This window comes from Hyla sarda, chromosome 9 (genome assembly GCF_029499605.1).
Source record: "Hyla sarda isolate aHylSar1 chromosome 9, aHylSar1.hap1, whole genome shotgun sequence".
NCBI lineage: Eukaryota > Metazoa > Chordata > Amphibia > Anura > Hylidae > Hyla > Hyla sarda.
In genome coordinates this window covers 67,160,112-67,179,680 of record NC_079197.1, presented here as the reverse complement: position 1 = coordinate 67,179,680, position 19,569 = coordinate 67,160,112, and the positions used below count along the sequence as shown (strand labels likewise).

Here is a 19,569-nt window from a genome sequence, read left to right as displayed (position 1 = left end):
TGGTCAAAATCTCAGAAAAGGCAACACAGTTTTCTATAGACTTCCATTTCCAACAAATTATTAGCAAATCTGCATTATTGGACTAAACCTGAAGAATTATGGATCCTTGAAAATCTACATATTGTTTTGATTACTGGATAGCATGCTATTTTGCCAACAGAAACAATAGAAATCTAATAGAATGAAAGCCAACTTATGAAATTAACACCAGAGAAGTCCAGTCAAAATTTGTGGAAAAGTTAACACAAACTATTCCACTGTTCTACCAATTTTCAATTTTTTTTTGTTTCAGAAATGAAATGTGCCATTTCTTAATGAATTTGACATGCTGAATTTAAATATAATAATGACATTTGTTAGTTGGCTCTAGTTTTCATGCAACAGACATTTTACATTTTCCAACTACCGGTAATAGGCAAATAATCACTGTTCTACAGGTAAAAGTTTGCGAGCATAAAAACAGCTGTTCTTACATAATTTTGTGGTGCTAAAAACAGAAATAACAAAAAAAATATTATATTGGCTCTAGTTGCCATGATATAAGCAACCAACTAATGAAATAAGGTTTATGAAATGCATGATGCAACTTACACCATAGATTTGGTGACCAATAGAAAACCACCAAGCGTACCGAGATGATGCAATATTAGCTAATATTATGTCACCAAATTATATAAAAGCCACAGTATCTGTTGCTTGGCTAGTTTAGCGTGGGTTCACAATGCGTTTACTAACTTCAGGAAACTGATCCGGCTGGGGGGGGGGGGGGGGGGGGGTGTCAGGCCCAAGGCCTGATTATGGAAACATACATATGTTTTATAATTGCATCTATGTATAAACTAAGACCTGGGGGGTGAGGGGTCATTCAGACGGTTGATCCTTTGTTTTTGTGTATTGCAGTCAATTGGGGCCTGTCTGCTGTTTTCCTCTTTTGCAGTCAAAGGCCCTTTGAAGCAGCAGGATGTAAGGGGTCTCTAGTCCCATATATGAGATAAGAGATGCCCCCACCTGGTGGGATCAGAGGGGAGGGGGAATGGAGTCCCTCCAAAAAGGAGATAGATATGTTTAAAACAATGCTAGACTCAGGTTGTTCAATGCTGGGCACAAGCTGACAAGACCTTCCTAAGAACAGCACTCTCTCTCATGGACTGCTAATATCATTGTGCTGTAAGAACTTCATTTTTGCTTTCTGAACTTGTCTTGCTGAACTCATATATATTCTTATAACTGTATGTCATTTGTTTATTTTTATGCATAGCACTGTGATACCTTTTATCAGATTAAATGTTTAATTAATCAACTCTGGTCTTTGATCTCTAAATATATGAGCTCACCTTTCTGAAGGCAGCTCGGGTGAAACACGAAAGAGTTAATTTGGTGACTTGCTGGGACTTGTAGTGGATACCCAGAGGTCTGGCGGCTTTAACCCTTGCACCATCACACTATCTCTAGCGTCTTAGATGGACCGATAGGGTGTGATCGTGACAACTGGTGGCAGCGTCGGGACATATTTAGAGATTTTTAGTGCTTGCTGGATTTTACCTGTAAGGAAATCGTAGCACTAAAAAAGAAATTGCATACATCTTCTTGTGTGTAAATTCCAAAGACAGAGCTCAGTGCTGGTTTAAAAGACATACAAAAAGAGTTCAAGACAGTTCTGTCCTTCCCATCTCCTGTTTTACCTCCTCTTTCTCCTCTCGGAAATATGGAGGCATATCGCAAGCAGTCCAAGCCTGCACTGGAGCTAATGTGCCAAGAAAAGGAGATCCGTACTGCAGGAAAGAACAAGGAACAACTTATTGCTGATCTTGTGGAGTATGATGCCCATGCAGAAGAGCTGAGTGAATTCTACCAAATACCAGACAACTGCCTGATTCAGCAATTTTGATTGATTTTGTAGAAGTTATGGAGTCTCACTATTTTATTGTTTTATTGTTTTCCTTCTTATTGTTATTTTCTTGCTCTCAAATTTCAATTAAGGTCCCTTTGGACCTGATAGATCCTTTGTGAATATGCATAACACTGTTTGGATGAACAATTATGCTCCACCAGTCAAGGTTATTATGCATGTTCATATGTAAACTCTGACACATCTGATGTCATAATATGCTATATGTTACATTTCTTATGTTTATAAAATTCAATAAAAACATTGTGAAACAGAAGAGCTGAGTGACATGAGACAAAGTCCTACAGCTGGAACTGCCATCCAAGGACTGATATCTCCTGGGGAATACAACATTACCCCCCATCAGGACAGTACTCCACATGAAGCCTTGGACTCTTATATGCGGACTGCCTTACAACACCTTGGGAATGTGGATGCTAATATGAAACTCCAACTGCTTCTCCAGTACCAAACTGCAGAGAGAGAGGCCCAGGCACGAGCCGCAGAGAGAGAGGCGGCAGAAAGAGAGGCCCAGCGGAGGCAATAACTGGAGGTTCTGAGGCTGAGAGGGGATGCTTTATCTGCATGCAGTGATGTGCAGGATCAAGGAGACCACAAACCCCGCTTGGAACATTTCCCCATGTTGGAGAAAGATGGTGATCTGGATGTGTTCCTGAGGGGATTTGAAAAGGTTTGCCGGCAGTTCCATCTACCTAAGGAACAGTGGGGACGATATCTAACCCCACGGCTGCGAGGGAAAGCTCTGGATGTGTTTGCTTCTCTTTCCTCTGAGAGTGACCAGGACTATGAGGCAATAAAATCTGCCCTGCTCAAAAGTTTTAATCTGACTCCAGAGACTTATCGGAAAAAGTTTCGGACTTTGCAACAAAGTGCCACAGAAAGCTGCACTCAACATGCAGGTCAGCTAAGGACTGCATTCAGGCTATGGACTGGGGGCCTACATGTCACTACCTATGAGGCCCTGGAGGACTTGATGGTCCTGGATCAGTTTCTCCAAACACGGAGCTTTGAAGCCAGAGAGTGGATTTTAGACCGCAAGCCCAAGAAAGCCATGGAAGCAGCAGAACTAGGAGATGACTTTGCCAACAACCGGGCGCCAGCAGCAAAGCGTGGATCTGCACAAGCTGGAGCAAGTACCTGGAGGGGAGCCACACAAACACAAAGCACCACCAGGTCAGCCAGGAAATTCTTGCCATCATTCCCAAAAGCAACAGGAGCTACATTGGGTCAGGGGGACACCCGCCGATGTTACAGATACAACAATATTGGGCACCTGACTGCCACTTGCCCCAACAAAAATAATTCTCCACCAGTAGCTGGAGGATACACAGCCGTTCTTCTGGTGTCCGGAGCGGTGGAGAAAAGAGCGGATAACCTGCAGAGTGTAACTGTGGGTTACCGGGTAACAGTGGGGTTGCGAGATTCTGGAGCCTCCTTTATCTTGGTGCTGCCTGAAGTGGTGTATACAGAGGATATCATCCCTGGAAGAACCATGGCTTTAAAAGGAATTGGAGGTGTGCGGCCTGCTGTGCCCATGGCCCATGTGTACCGAGATTTGGGTACAGGCAAAGGTTTGCGGGAGGTGGGGGTTTCTGAGGACATCCCTGTCAATGTTCTGCTGGGGAATGATATGGGTCGGATGCTCTGTCATTATGCTCAAGAGGACACTACCTGCACACTGGATGGGCTAGGAGAGAGCCCTGTTCATTCTGAGGTACTGTGCGAGACTTTGGGAGACACTGTGAAATGTGGTAACTGGGAGGGGGTGCAGGGGATTGATAATTGTTTACCTGTGACTGAACCAGTAATGTTTTCCAAAAGTGAAATGGGGTGTATTGTAAAATGTGGTGAAAATGCATTGCCAATGCCAAAACCTAGTGGAGATGGGCTAGGGGGAGGGGTTGGTGTGCCCCTGGTGACATGTAAAGATGAGGGACCAGCAGTGAGTGATATGTCCCAATCCTGTGAGCCTAAGGAGGAGGAGGGAAGGAGTGATAGCCCTGGGTATGATGCCTGTATTGTTATGTCTTGAACTGAGAGGGAGGAAGGGAAACCCCAGGGAGATATACCAATGGTGGCAGTGGTAACGCGTCAGCAGCGTGCCGGGGCTGCAGCTTTAACAGGAAGGGAGGATGGTGATGCAAGGGGCAAGCTGTGTGACTTGCAAGCCCGAGCAGAGGAAGGTGGAGATGCTAGTTCATCTGGGGGAAATGTGCTCCCTGATACCACGAGATGGGGGGATGGAAATTAGCATTTCCGGGAAGCTCTGCGCAGTGACCCTTCCCTTGAAGGGCTGAGACAACGTGCTGAACATACAGGTGTTGACAGAGATGGGCATCGGGTATATTGGGAAAATGATATCTTGTACTGGGAGTCCCTTTCCAAAGGCATGCTAGGGGCCCAGGAGAGAGAAAGGCAGTTAGTGGTTCCTAGGCCGTACAGGAAAGAGCTGCTGAGGTTGGCCCATGAGACCCCCCTGGCAGTACATTTGGGAGTAGCCAAGACAAAGTCCAGATTGGCACACAATTTCTACTGGCCGGGTATTGGTACTGCTGTTGCCAATTATTGTAGATCTTGTCGGGTCTGCAAGAGGGTGGGTAAGTCTGGGGATGTTACTCGTGTTCCCCTAGTGCCCCTACCAGTCATATGTACCCTTTGAACGAGTGGCAGGGGATATTGTGGGACCTCTAGCTATACCCAGCAGCACAGGGAAACAATTTATTCTTACTGTTGTAGATTATGCAACTAGGTACCCTGAAGCTGTTGCCTTATCCTCTGTCCGAGCAGATAAGGTGGCAGATGCACTGATCAGTATTTTCTGCAGGGTAGGGTTCCCCAAAGGAATGCTCACTGATCGGGGCACCCAGTTCATGTCCAAACTCATGCAAAGCCTCTGTAAAAAGGTGAATGTACAGCACTTGGTAGAAAGCCCATACCACCCCCAAACAAATGGTCTCTGCGAGAGGTTCAATGGGACCTTGAAACAAATGCTGAAAACCTTTGTAGAATCAGAGGGCGGAGACTGGGGAAAGTATTTACCCCATCTGTTATTTGCTTACAGGGAGGTACCCCAAGAGTCTAAAGGTTTCTCGCCCTTTGAATTATTATTATTTTATTATATGGTCACGAAGTGCGGGGATCCCGAGACTTAGTTAGGGAAGAATGGGAAGGGGGGCTACATGAGACTTCTGTGGTGGAGTATGTTCTGAGATTCAGGGACAGGATGCAGGCACTGACTGGGCTGATACATGACAACCTCACAGCAGCACAGTCCAGGCAGAAGTACTGGTACGATCGCAATGCAAGGGACCGGGTCTATGAAGTGGGACAGAAGGTAATGGTTCTGAACCCCATCAGGCAGAATAAGTTGCAGGCCGCCTGGGAGGGTCCCTTCCCCATTCTGCAGTGCCTAGCACCCACCACATATGTAGTTGCTCTTCATGAGAAAGGTCAGAGGCAGAGACAGTACCACATTAATATGGCATACTATGACCCTGAGGACGTGGTACTCAGTGTATGCAGAGCACCAGAGGAAGGGCTGGGTAGTGATCCCCTACTGGACCTAGTGAAGGAAGCTCTCAGATGAAAGGAGGAGGCAGCTTAATCAGGTACTAGGCCCCTTCAGTGCCATCTTTGCCTGGGAATGCATCAAGAAGAGAAATAGATGGTTAAGTGAGACAGATCTATCGGCCTGGAGGGCCAGATCTCTCTGTCTCCATCTTAAGGGGGAGGTGTCAGGCCCAAGGCCTGATTATGGAAACATACATGTGTTTTATAATTGCATCTATGTATAAACTAAGACCGGAGGGGTGAGGGGTCATTCAGACGGTTGATCCTTTGTTTTTGTGTATTGCAGTCAATTGGGGCCTGTCTGCTGTTTTCCTCTTTTGAAGTCAAAGGCCCTTTGAAGCAGCAGGATGTAAGGAGTCTCTGGTCCCATATATGAGATAAGAGATGCCCCCACCTGGTGGGATCAGAGAGGAGGGGGGAATGGAGTCCCTCCAAAAAGGAGATAGATATATTTAAAACAATGCTAGACTCAGGTTGTTCAATGCTGGGCACAAGCTGACAAGACCATCTTAAGAACAGCACTCTCTCTCTCATGGACTGCTAATATCATTGTGCTGTAAGAACTTCATTTTTGCTTGCTGAACTTGTCTTGCTAAACTCTTATATATATTTTTATAACTGTATGTCATTTGTTTATTTTTATGCATAGCACTGTGATACCTTTTATCAGATTAAATGTTTAATTAATCAGCTCTGGTCTTTGATCTCTAAATATATGAGCTCACCTTTCTGAAGGCCTCTCGGGTGAAACACGTTTATCTAAGGGTTAATTTGGTGACTTGCTGGGACTTGTAGTGGATACCCAGAGGTCTGGCGGCTTTAACCCTTGCACCATCACACTCTCTCTAGCGTCTTAGCTGGACCGATAGGGTGTGATCGTGACAGGGGGGGGGGGAGTGAAAACCGGGCATTCTCTCATCCCAGCCAGACCCGGCCCCCCTCTCATTCATTTGAATGCACGGTTTTCACTCATACCAGCCGGATTCGGTTCCCGTAGTTAGTAAATGCAGTGTGAACCCACCCTAAACTCGCCATGCAACATATACTGTGACTTATAGAATTTGGTGATGTAATATTTGTTAATATTGCATCATCTTGGTACACTTGGCGGTTTTCTATTGGTCACCAATACTGACTGTGTAATCCAGGGGTCCTCAAACTTTTTAAACGGGGGGCCAGTTAACGGTCCCTCCGGCCGTTGGAGGGCCGGACTATTTATAACAAAACATGAATAAATTCCTATGCACACTTATATATCTTATTAGTGGACTACCACTTTAAGTACACAGCACAGTTCCCCCCACATTAGGTTGGCAGTATAGATTCCCCCACATTTGGTTGTAGTTCCCCCACATTAGGGTTGGCAATACAGTTCCCCCACATTAGAGTTGGCAGTACAGTTCCCCCACATTAGGGTTGGCAGTACAGTTCCCCCACATTAGGGTTGGCAGTACAATTCCCCCACATTAGGGTTGGCAGTACAATTCCCCCACATTAGGGTTGGCAGTACAATTCCCCCACATTAGGTGCAGTATAGCTCCCCACATTAGGTGCAGTAAAATTCCCCCACATTAGGTGCAGTACAATTCCCCCACATTAGGTTGGCAGTATAGTCCCCCCACATTAGGTAGTAGTTCCCCTACATTAGGTTGCAGTTCCTCCCCACATTAGGTGCAGTATAGTTCACCCACATTAGGTTGTAGTTCCCCCACATTAGGTGCAGTATAGTTTAGTTTGCACATTAGGTGCAATATAGTCCCCCACATTATGTTGGCAGTATAGTTCCCCCACATTAGGTGCAATATAGTCCCCCACATTAGGCTGGCAGTATAGTTCCCCTACATTAGGTGCAATATAGTCCCCCACATTAGGCTGGCAGTATAGTTCCCCCACATTAGGTGCAATATAGTCCCCCACATTAGGCTTGCAGTATGTTCCCCCACATTAGGCTGGCAATATTCTCCCCCACATTAGGTGCAGTATAGTTCTCCCACATTAGGTGCAATATAGTCCCCCACATTAGGCTGGCAGTATAGTTCCCCCACATTAGGTGCAATATAGTCCCCCACATTAGGCTGGCAGTATGTTCCCCCACATTAGGTGCAATATAGTCCCCCACATTAGGTGCAATATACTCCCCCACATTACGTTGGAAGTATGTTCCCCTACATTAGGTGCAATATAGTCCCCCACATTAGGCTGGCAGTATAGTTCCCCCACATTAGGTGCAATATAGTCCCCCACATTAGGCTGGCAGTATAGTTCCCCCACATTAGGTGCAATATAGTCCCCCACATTAGGTGCAATATAGTCCCCCACATTAGGCTTGCAGTATGTTCCCCCACATTAGGCTGGCAATATTCTCCCCCACATTAGGTGCAATATAGTCCCCCACATTAGGCTGGCAGTATAGTTCCCCCACATTAGGTGCAATATAGTCCCCCACATTAGGCTGGCAGTATGTTCCCCCCACATTAGGTGCAATATAATCCCCCACATTAGGTGCAATATAGTCCCCCACATTACGTTGGCAGTATGTTCCCCTACATTAGGTGCAATATAGTCCCCCACATTAGGCTGGCAGTATAGTTCCCCCACATTAGGTGCAACATAGTCCCCCACATTACGTTGGTAGTATGTCCCCCTACATTAGGTGCAATATAGTCCCCCACATTAGCTGGCAGTATAGTTCCCCCACATTATGTGCAATATAGTCCCCCACATTAGGTGCAATATAGTCCCCCACATTAGGCTGGCAGTATAGTTCCCCCAAATTATGTGCAATATAGTCCCCCACATTACGTTGGCAGTATAGTCCCCCACATTAGGTGCAATATAGTCCCCCACATTAGGTTGGCAGTATAGTTCCCCCACATTAGGTGCAGTATAGTCCCCCACATTAGGCTGGCAGTATAGTTCCCCCACATTAGGTGCAGTATAGTCCCCCACATTAGGCTGGCAGTATGTTCCCCCACATTAGGCTGGCAGTATAGTCCCCCACATTACATTGGCAGTATAGTTCCCCCACATTAGGTGCAGTATAGTCCCCCACATTAGGCTGGCAGTATAGTCCCCCAAATTACGTTGGCAGTATGTTCCCCCACAGGCATACAGCCTCCGGCCATAAAGTATGGCTGGAGGCTGTATGCCTGTGTAATGCCCCATTTCAGTGTTCCGACCACCGCTCCGGCCATAGCAGGACCGGAGGATCGGTGGTCAGAACACCGAAGGGACGCGCCACTGGTAAACACTTACCTACTACCAGTGCGCGCGTCCTTGCTTCTTCTCCGCTCCTCTGCTCTGCTCGGTTGCCATGGGCGCACGCATGGGACGTCAGTGACGTCGCTGCGTGCGCCTGCTCCCGGCGGTCCCCACGTTTTTAAAGTAAACGCGGGCCGCAGGGACTTCACAGAGGCATCCTTGTGTTCCGAAAGCATCTTTCGGAACACAGGGATGTCCTAAGGCAAAAACACCCGGCGGGCCGGGTAAATGCGCTCCGCGGGCCGCATGTGGCCCGCGGGCCGTAGTTTGAGGACCCCTGGTGTAATCTATGGTTTAAGTTGCATCATGCATTTTATAAACCTTACTTCTTTAGTTGGTTGCTTATATCATGGAAACTAGAGCTAGTATACATTTTATAATGATATTTTTGTGTTTAGCACCCCAAAATTATGTAAGAACAGCTTTTTCATGCTCACAACTTTTTACCTGTAGAACAGTGTTCTCTGCAATAATGCCAGAGGTTTTATAGCCTAAATGAGCAAGGAGGAATATACCTATTGTTAACTCAGAGATTTACAACATGAGGGGGCTAGCTACACTCTGTGGACACTAGTACAATTCACCCAAGATAATAGGGGTTGGGAGAAGAAACTGTAAAACTAAAGAGTGTTTGTCCCTATAATGAACCTTAGTTCTTTAAGTATATAATAATAATAATAATAATAATAATAAGTTAAGGACATATGGTAGTGTCACATATACAGATCAGTATTGTTAGTGACATCAGTACATACATGTTATGGTATAGCCCCACTGTATCAGGTTATGCTAGACATTGTAAGATATTAGTCTCTCATTAAAGAGTGTTGCAGTCATTAACATTTGTAAGGATTCCAGGTGAGAACTGTAGATCAATAGATAGGAAGGGTGGAAGCTTGCAGTCAGTAACAAGCTGCCAGGTCAGTAACATTGTAAACTTGAAGACACACAACAAAAGCTTTACTTTTATTAATAATACACACACAATGCATTTCAAGGCTGTGTCAGCCTTTTCCTCAGGCCTGAGGAAAATGGACGATGCAATGGACCACCAAATGTTTTTAGACGCAGATGGCCGATGCCACATGACTGGTAAGATACAAAAATGGTATTCCATTTGATTAAGACTAATTTGGATATGAGTATGAAATGATATCAGTAATATGGTGAATTGATCTTTTGTCTCTAAATCTCCAGATTGAGATGGAAAGATTGGCACATAGGAAATGTTTCCTTTTTCTGCAGAGGACGAGGCGTAGTCTATGTATACTGGTGCATTCATATAATGCACATAGCCTAGTTTATTATGTACCACTCACCAAACAATTGATATAAGTAATTCTTAAAGTCATGTTATGTGTAGTGGTTAAAATTTAAATTTTTCGGACCATATTTCATAATTCATAATTGAGTCATGTTGTTAAAATTACCCAGGTTATGATGGTACTGTCAGAACCCGCGGGGTTAAATGGTTCCGACAGTTCTCTCTGTTTTGTTTTTGTTCTTGGGCTACTCCCAGCTGCCTGGACTGGTCAGCTGACCCTGATGAGAGCACCTGGTCTGGCTCCTATTGAAGCTGGCAGTCTGCTCTCACACCTCGCCTGCGAAAGAGCTCTTACTCCTAGCTCGCGTTTGTATTGTATCAGGTATTTCTGTCATATTTGACCCATTGGCTCCGCTCTCTGACTCTTCTCCTGTTTCTGCTATTTGGCATTTCTGTAGTCTCTTGGTATTGACTCGGCTTGTGGACTGTGATGTATTGTGTTTGTATGTTATTATTTCTGTTAGTGTGTGTGATTCCATACAGTTTCCCGACCTCCGTCTGTATTATAGTTTATTTTGTTGACATTTGACTCCCTGCACGTATTCAGGCAGGGACTGTCACTGTGGTTGTGGGCCCGTCACCTAGGGTGGGTATGCAAGTAGGCAGGGCTTCACTCTTCCCTGCCCATAATGATGGGTATCTAATAACAAAGTGATAAATATTACTATTAACACAGTATGTATTAGATTGGCTTCAACATACAGTAACAGAGAGCATGAATTCTTAAAAAAAGAAAAACAGACATCATGTATCTTACCTGGCGGAGGAAATTACATCACAGTGCTTATCTGATTCCAGGATCTTAGCTAAATGGAAGGCAACAGAATCGACATACTGAGAAATCTGCATCTGCCAAATTGAAAGGTGGAAAGTTTAGAAAAGACTACAAATATCTCTATATGCATTTGTCCTTTTCTTGCACCTTGTGCGCCTATAGGTGTATGTGTTTACTGTACCAGACAATTGCGTGCAATAGACCCCAAACACGTGAAAAGTCAGCTGACTGTCTAATGTGCTTGGATGCTTAACAGTTCCTCCCCAACAGATGTATCTGCTTTCTTGAATGTATCTTCATATATCCCCTTATTGAATAATCCCGCTATTCTTAATAAAAATAAATTGCCGACTGAGCCTTACCTTACCAATAAAGTGTGTTTCTAAACACTGACACTGTACCCCATTGACAAAGAGAGCAAATTCTAAAAGATGTTGAAGAACTGTTGGAAAACATATATTTGCTAAATCAAACAGGTCAGGAGGAATGATGGGTCCTTATTAAGGGGCCGTGCATATCACATTTTGAGCATGAACTGTAAGTATACAAAAAGGTATCCAATACAAAAAAGGTATCCAATCTTATTTGACTATAAGATTAAATAAAACAGATATTTTTGTGCTAGTAAAACCTTTAAGTATGCTGCAGTATATGTATACGTTTACCTACTCAATGCATTGAAAAGACTACATGAATTTTCACAAAGCTAGAAAATTACTCTCAACACAAATACATTGTAGGATCAATGCAACAAAATAAGTGTATACAGTATCTCACAAAGTGGGTACACTTGTCACATTCTTTTAATGTTTAAATCATATATTTTCTCATGACACTACTGAAGAAATGAAAGTCTGCTACAATGTCGTGAGTGCACAGCCTGCATAACAGTGTTTAATGTTTGAGTGAATACACCCCTAAGTGGAAATGTCCAAATTGGGCCCAATTAGCCATTTTTCCTCCCTTGTGGAGAAGGTAGTGAAGAGGTGTCAGCTGTCTCTGATTTCGTCTCCAGTCCAGAGACCGCGGCACCTGTTCCCCTCTCATTCAGGAACCGCGGCACCTGTTCCCCTCTCACTGCAGGTCCCCAAGGTGGTAAGTCGGGGGCTAAGCAGCTGAGGTATCACCGTCTGGCAGCCCGCAGCTGGCTCACATGCGGCAGTCCGGCACTTACTGCACAGTTTTGTTTATACAGAAATTCTCACTCCATCTGTGCTTACTATGCCGTTGCGTTTATTGTTCATGGCTGGCTTAACAAAGTTTCAGTATGGAATAAAATTCGCTTCATGTTCTAGGGTTTGGTCATCTGCATTAGTTCCCTATTATTATGGACTAGAATGGGGCATCTTACCTATATCGCCTTTGCTATCCTATGGCCAACTGAACATATATAATTATGCACAGCATATATACAGGTTACACCAGCATGGTCAATATCACTATATACAAAAGATATATTGCTTATTTCAGCTGTACACATATAGTTATACAGTATATCTTGGTTTACCAGTACGGCATTTATCATTATACTAGCTAAGTACCTGGCATTGCCTGTTTTTTTTTTTCCTAATCCTTGTTGGGGAGGAAAAGCAAGGATGAAGCTTTTAACCTAATGTCCAGTCCTCTTATATTGTCCTCATAGCCCGCTCTCATATCTCTTCCACATATCCCCTCCTCACATCCTGTCCTCATATCCCAACCTCATATCCTGTCCTCATATCCCATTCTCATATATCTTCCTCATATTCTGACCTCATATCGCAACCACATATTTCGTCCTCATATCTCGTCTTAATATCCCATCCTCACATCCCGACCTCATTTCCCATCCTTAGGTGGAGCTGAGTTGCGATGAAGATATTGTAAGCCAAAAATAAAAGGGGGCGTGACTTTGTGGGAGTGGGCATGATTTTCAAGCCATACCTTCAAGCCATATGATTCACATATACAATATGTCTACTTTATATTTGCATCTTAAAGTTAACATGTTTTTACTTTTGGAAGACATCAGAGGGCTTCAAAGTTCAGCATCAATTTTTCACAAAATTTTCTAAATCATAATTTTTCAGGGACCCGTTCAGTTTTGAAGTGGATTTGAAGGGCCTTCATATTAGAAATACCCCACAAATGACCCCATTATAAAAACTTCACCCCTCAAAGTATTCAAAATGACATTCAGAAAGTGTGTTAACCCTTTAGGTGTTTGACAGGAATAGCAGCAATGAGGAGGAGAAAATTCAAAATCTTAATTTTTTACGCACGCATTTTCTTGTAGACCCAGTTTTTGAAGGGGTAAAAGGGAAGAAATCACCCTAAGTGCTCTGTGGGTGCACTAGAGGGCTCAGAAGGGAAGGAGCGACAATGGGATTTTGAAGAGTCAGTTTTTCTGAAATGGTTTTTGGGAGGCATGTCACATTTAGGAAGCCCCTATAGTGCCAGCAAAAAAAAAAAAAAAAAAAAACACATGGCATACTATATTGGAAACTACACCCCTCAAGTAATGTAACAAGGGGTAAAGTGAGCCTTAACACCCCACAGGTGTTTGACAAATTTACGCTAAAGTTGGACGTGAAAATGAAAAATTTGATTTTTTTAAACTAACATGCTGGTGTTATGGGCAGGAACGGGAAAACAATTCCAGGAGTTCGTGGGGGTCCTTAATTGTAATGACCTGGATCTTAGGTTTACTTGTGAGTGGAGTCCGGATAAGTTGGCCTTTTTGGACGTACTGATGGCAAAAGGACCTCTCAACAACATTGAGACATCCATTTATAGAAAACCAACGTCTACAAATGGATTATTGAGGTGGGATAGCTCGCATCCAGTGGCCCTCAAAAAGGGTATACCAAGGGGCCAGTACCTGAGGTTGCGGAGAAACTGCTCGGGGACCAGAGAGTTCCTGAGTCAGGCTCAGGACCTCAGGTGCCGGTTCCATGAAAGAGGATACCCGGATGATGTATTAAGGGTGACCTTTGATGGGGCTTTCTCCCGGGATAGGAGGGATCTCCTAATCCCAAAAAAGAGTGAGGTGGAGGACAAGGTAGAGGAACAAAACACCATTCGCATGATCGGTACCTTTGATACTATGCATGGGCAGATCAGAAATATCCTAGAAAAATACTGGAACATATTGCTAGCGGATGAGGATATTAAACCAATCCTTAGTAGCAGACCACTTATTACATACAGAAAAGGTCCCAGTATCAGGGATCTGGTCGTACATAGTCACCTGCCACCTAAGAGGGGTCCTACAACATGGCTGGACCGCAGACCTAGCGGCACATTTCAATGTGGTTCGTGCTTAGCATGTCCATCCATCAAGAAATGTAAAAACTTTGTATGTTCGAGTAACGGAAGGAGTTTTGAAATCCGTGACTTCATTAACTGTAAAAGTATGGGAGTCATCTATTTGGCACAATGCACGTGTCCCATGGACTATGTGGGCAAGACACGCCGTGAGTTTAGGCGGAGAGTAAGAGACCACTATAATGATATTCTTAACCAGAGGGACACGTCCTTGGCCCGACATGTTCTCCAAATGCATAATGGTGACCCCAAAAATTTAAGATTCATAGGCATTCAAAGTGTGGAAAGAGGCCCCCGAGGAGGTGATTGGGACAAGAAATTGCTACAAATTGAGTGCAGATGGATTCATCGCCTGAACTCCTTGGCACCAGGGGGCTTGAATGAGTCCCAGAATTTCATATGCTTCATTTAAACTTTGGTATCCTTAACTACTGTGATCTATGTAATTATGTCATTTTCAGTAATTTAATTTTGGTATGGTAGAACTGGGGATTATCGTGCTATACCCCCTAATAAGAATGGAAAATTGTATCCAATTTTTCCTAGGGAAGGCTATGCATGTTTTCTATACTTTGGGCCACCACCAGCATCTTTAGAGGGTACCTATGGGCGGTACTGTGATGTACTAGCCACTAATGATTACCCTCAGGTAGGGTGACCCAGGGTATGTTTAACTGCATGGCTTTAGGACATTGATATCTTTACTGGCATAATATAACATTCTAGATGCTAACTGTTCGCTTGTTAGCTTAGGACAATTTGTAACTTGATTTCCGTGCTGTATTATATTGTAACTAACTTATATACCTTGTGATATTAAACGCAACTAATTGAGAGGTGTGTGAGGAGTTAATCTCAGTCAGGGACGCGCTGTTAGTCCCTATGGTTACTATCTATTCCTCCCCTTTGGGCGTGACACGCCGAATGCTGGAGAGAGGGGGCGGGATCCTTGGTTCGGGAATTACCCTATGACACGCTCCGAGGGCGGTACAGTAAGTTACGGCCGCAACCGGAAGTGACGTCAGTCCCGGCCGGGAATCCCAGCGAGAGCGCATGCGCCCTCCCCCGGCCTGTGGCGTGATGGCGCGCACAGGTAATGGACGCCAGGAGGATATTTAAAGATCGCATGTTGGTAAGGTAAGCTGCCACTGCCATCCTGCTGCTATTATGCTATGACTGCCAATGCTGCTGAAGTCTCCCTGATGAGCCAAAGACGAAACGCTGCATAGGAGACATGCTGCAGTCAGGTTTATTGCACTGAATAGCACTCTGCACTTTTATTCTTTGCACCTTATTACTGTGTATGAAATCAGGGACAGTACAGAGTAGGAAAGAGGTTCCTGAGGCACGGGGGTCGCCCTTTCTAGGGCGAGTGCCCCAGTTACGTGCCACACAGCTAGGGTGCATATAGAATAGGGAGTCTTGCACTACACTATAGGGATTGATAGGGAACATAGGGAGAGATACATATACGGTTTCCCAGCAAGTTTCCTAATATAAGCCACTGCTTTTTTGGATATCCCCCCAATTCTATTACCATTATCTGTGTAATTTTTGTTGGGCACATGTGCAATTTATCCCCGGTCTATGCACCATACTGCTTGTATGTTTAGAATCATGTTTAGATTGATTGACTGATAATTCATGACCTATTACGAGCTTATGGGCATAGGAATGTGCAAGTGCAATATCGGACTACGTGCAATATATTATTGATTGTGTGGATTTTTTCACCTTACTTTATCTATTATGGTGATCTATGCACTTTAGAGGTGTTTATGATTTATTACTTGTGTCTATACATTTTATCAACTATTATTAAAAGTTATATTTTAAATTGGTACCCCAGGACTTTAGGCTTTGATTTAAGAAACAGTGGGGCTCTTACACAGGCTTCTAATGCCATTATCTCATAGACTATGAGCCATTGTGTCTAGTTTTTTGAACATGCTGGTGTTACCACAATTTTTTTTATTTTTACAAGGGGTAAAAGGAGAAAAAGGGTGGAACCCCCCCAAGTGACCCCATTTTGGAAACTACACCCCTCACGGAATGTAAAGGGTGCAGTAAGCATTTACACCCCACTGGTGTTTAACAGATCTTTTGAACAGTGGGCTGTGCAAATGAAAAATGTAATGTTTCATTTTCACGGACCACTTTTCAAAAAAATTTGTCAGACACCTGTGGGGTGTAAATGCTCACTGCACCCCTTATTACATTCCGTAAGGGGTGTAGTTTCCAAAATAGGGTCATATGTGGGGGGTCCATTGTTCTGGCACAATGGGGGCTTTGTAAACACACATGGCCTTCAATTCCAGACACATTCTCTCCCCAAAAGCCCAATGGCGCTCATTCTCTTCTGAGCATTGTAGTGCGCCAGCAGAGTACTTTACATATGTGGTATTTATATATTAGGAAGAAATGGGGTTACAAATTTTGGGGGGCTTTTTTCCTATTACCCCTTGTGAAAATGAAAAATTTGGGATAACAGCATTTTAGTGAAAAAAATTAAAAAAATTAATTTTCACGTCCAACTTTAATAAAAAGTAATGAAACCCTTGTGGGGTGTTAAGGCTCACTACACCCCTTGTTACGTTCTGTGAGGGGTGTAGTTTCCCAAATTAGGTCACAGGTGGGTGTTTTTTATTTTTTTGCACCTCAAAAAAATGTACATACCTCAAATGTACATAGTGCTTTCTCACTCCTGAGCCTTGTTGTGCGCCAGCAGAGCATTTTACGTCCACATACGGGGTATTTCCGTACTCAGGAGAAATTGCCTTACAAATTTTGGGGGTCTTTTTTTCCCTCCCTTTTACTTCTTGTGAAAATGAAAAGCATGGGGCAACACCAGCATGTTAGTGTAACATTTTTTTATTTTTTACAATAATATGCTGGAGTAGACCCCAACCTTACCTTTTCATAAGAGGTAAAAGGAGAAAAAGCCCCCCAAAATTTGTTAGGAAATTTCTCCTGAGTACGGAGATACCCCATATGTGGCCCTAAACTGTTGCCTTGAAATACGACAGGGCATTGAAGTGAGAGAGCACCATGCACATTTGAGGCCTAAATTATGGATTTGCATAGGGACAGACCCATATGCAAGAATTACACTAGCCTCCGGTACCAAAATTACCCTACGGCAGTGTTTCCCAAACAGGTTGCCTCCAGCTGTTGCAAAACTCCCAGCATGCCTGAACAGTCCATGGCTTCCTGGCAAGACTGGGAGTTGTTGTTTTGCAACAGCTGGAGGCTCTGTTTTAGAAACTGTGCCGTACCAGAAGTTTTTCATTTTTATTGGGGGGAAGAGGGGTAAATGTGTAGGGGTATTTGTATATGTAGTGTTTTACTTTTTATTTTGTACAGTGTAGTGTAGTGTTTTTAGGGTACATTCATATGGGCGGGGGTTCACAGCGAGTTTCCCGCTGGGAGTTTGAGCTGCAGCGGAGAATTTGCTGCATCTCAAACTGGCAGCAGGAAACTCACTGTAAACCCCGCCCGTGTGAATGTACCCTGTACATACACATGGGGGGGGGGGGGGGGGGGCAAACCTTCAGCTGTTGCAAAACTTCAACTCCCAGCATGCCCTTTGGCTGTCCGTGCATGTTGGGGGTTGTAGTTATGCAACAGCTGGAGACACATTGGTTGCAAAACACTGAGAGTTTGTTACTTAACTCTGTGTTTCGCAACCAGTTTGCCTGCAGCTGTTGCAAAAGTACAACTCCCAGCATGTACGGACAGCAAAAGGGCATGCTGGGAGTTGTAGTTTGCAATAGCTGGAGGAACACTGGTTGCGAAACACTGAGTTAGGTAACAAACTCTGTGTTTTGCAACCAGTGTGCAAAAACTACAACTCTCAGCATGCAGTGACAGCTGAAGGGCATGCTGGGACTTGTAGTTATGCAACAGCTGGAGGCATACTACTAACACTCCCAGCATGCCCTTTGGCTGTCCGTGCATGCTGGGGGTTGTAGTTATGCAACAGCTGGAGGCACACTGGTTGCAAAACACTGAGAGTTTGTTACTTAACTGTTTCCCAACCTGTGTGCCTCCAGCTGTTGCAAAACTACAACTACTTGCATGCATGGTCTGTCAGTGCATGATGGGAATTATAGTTTTGCAACAGCTGGAGGCACACGGGTTGGGAAACACTGAGTAAAGAAACAGACATTGTTTCCCAACCAGTGTGCTTCCAGTTATTGAAAAACTACAGCTCCCAGCATGCTGAGACAGCCAAAGGGCATGTTGGGAGTTGTAGTTATGCAACAACTGGAGGAGAACAGTTTGGAGACCACTGTGTAGTGGTGTCCAAACTTTAGCCCTCCAGACGTTGCAAAACTACAACTCCAAGCATGGTAAGACTGCCCAGGCATGCTGGAAGTTGTAGTTCGGCAACATCTGAAGGGCCAGATGTTACAGAACTAAAACTCTCAGCATGCCTGGGCATATTTGGAGTTTTAGTTTTGCAACATCTGGTGGGCTACATCTTGGACACCGCTGTATAGTGGCCTCCAAACTGTGGTCCTCCAGATGTTGCAAAACTACAACTCCCAGCATGCCCAGACAGCCTTTGGCAGTCTGAGCATGCTGGGAGTTGTAGTTTGGTAACTCCTAGAAGGCAGCAGTGAAGATCACTTACCACTGATCTTCACTGCTGCCTCCGCCGCCGCCTTCTCACTGCCGCCAGTCCCGCCACGATTGCCGATCCCTGACATGCTCTGGCACCCATCGTCATTTACCCCCTCGCTCTGCCTGGACATCCAGGGCCAGACAGAGGGGGGGAAATTAACTTTAAACCCTCCCCCCCCAACTGCCATTGGTCGGTTAGTCCTAACTGACCAATGGCAGGGGATAGGAGGTGGCACCCCTGCCACCTCACTCCTATCCTTTAGGATGATCGGGGCTTTCTCTGACAGCTCCGATCATTCCTATTTTTCGGACGACCGAGTCACCAGAGACCCGTTCAGCCCAAAATTGCCGCAAATCGCCGATCTGAAGGGGGTCTCCGGACCCCCCAGGCATTTGCACGGGATGCCTGCTGAATGACTTCAGCGGGCATTCCGACCGGGACCCCTACACCCTGCGTCCTTAAGTGGTTAAGTAACATGTGTACCAAGTTTTATCGAGATAACTTCAGCCATTTGGAAGTGATGCTGGAACATACACACATACAAACACATATGCACACATTGGCCCAGATTTATCAAACTGGGTGAGAGAAAAAATGGAGTGTTTGTCCCAAAACAACCAATCACAGCTCAACTAATGAGCTCTGGTAAAGTGAAAGCTGAGCTGTGATTGGTTGTTGTGGGAAATTCATTCTATTTTTTCTCTCACACAGTATGATAAATCTCCCTCATTGAGTTTTATATATAGATACAGTATATGTATAACTTATACCAGCTATACACATATAATTATATGCAG

General features: G+C 44.5%; 1 protein-coding gene across 10 annotated transcripts in view; it reads right to left on the bottom strand.

Annotated features, from left to right (window-relative positions):
- LOC130290823 (diacylglycerol kinase eta-like) overlaps positions 1-19,569 on the bottom strand; it is a 1,161,394-nt gene that overhangs the window by 566,160 nt on the left and 575,665 nt on the right. For 9 of the 10 annotated variants that reach the window (XR_008847710.1, XM_056538925.1, XM_056538926.1 and 6 more), the window contains one exon: positions 10,822-10,913. Coding sequence is in view for 9 of the 10 variants with exons in the window: in XM_056538925.1 (XP_056394900.1) it covers positions 10,822-10,913 (92 nt within the window). In the remaining variant the exon portion in view is untranslated. The remainder of the gene's footprint in view (positions 1-10,821; positions 10,914-19,569) is intronic. The other variant, XM_056538928.1, reaches the window with a different exon arrangement.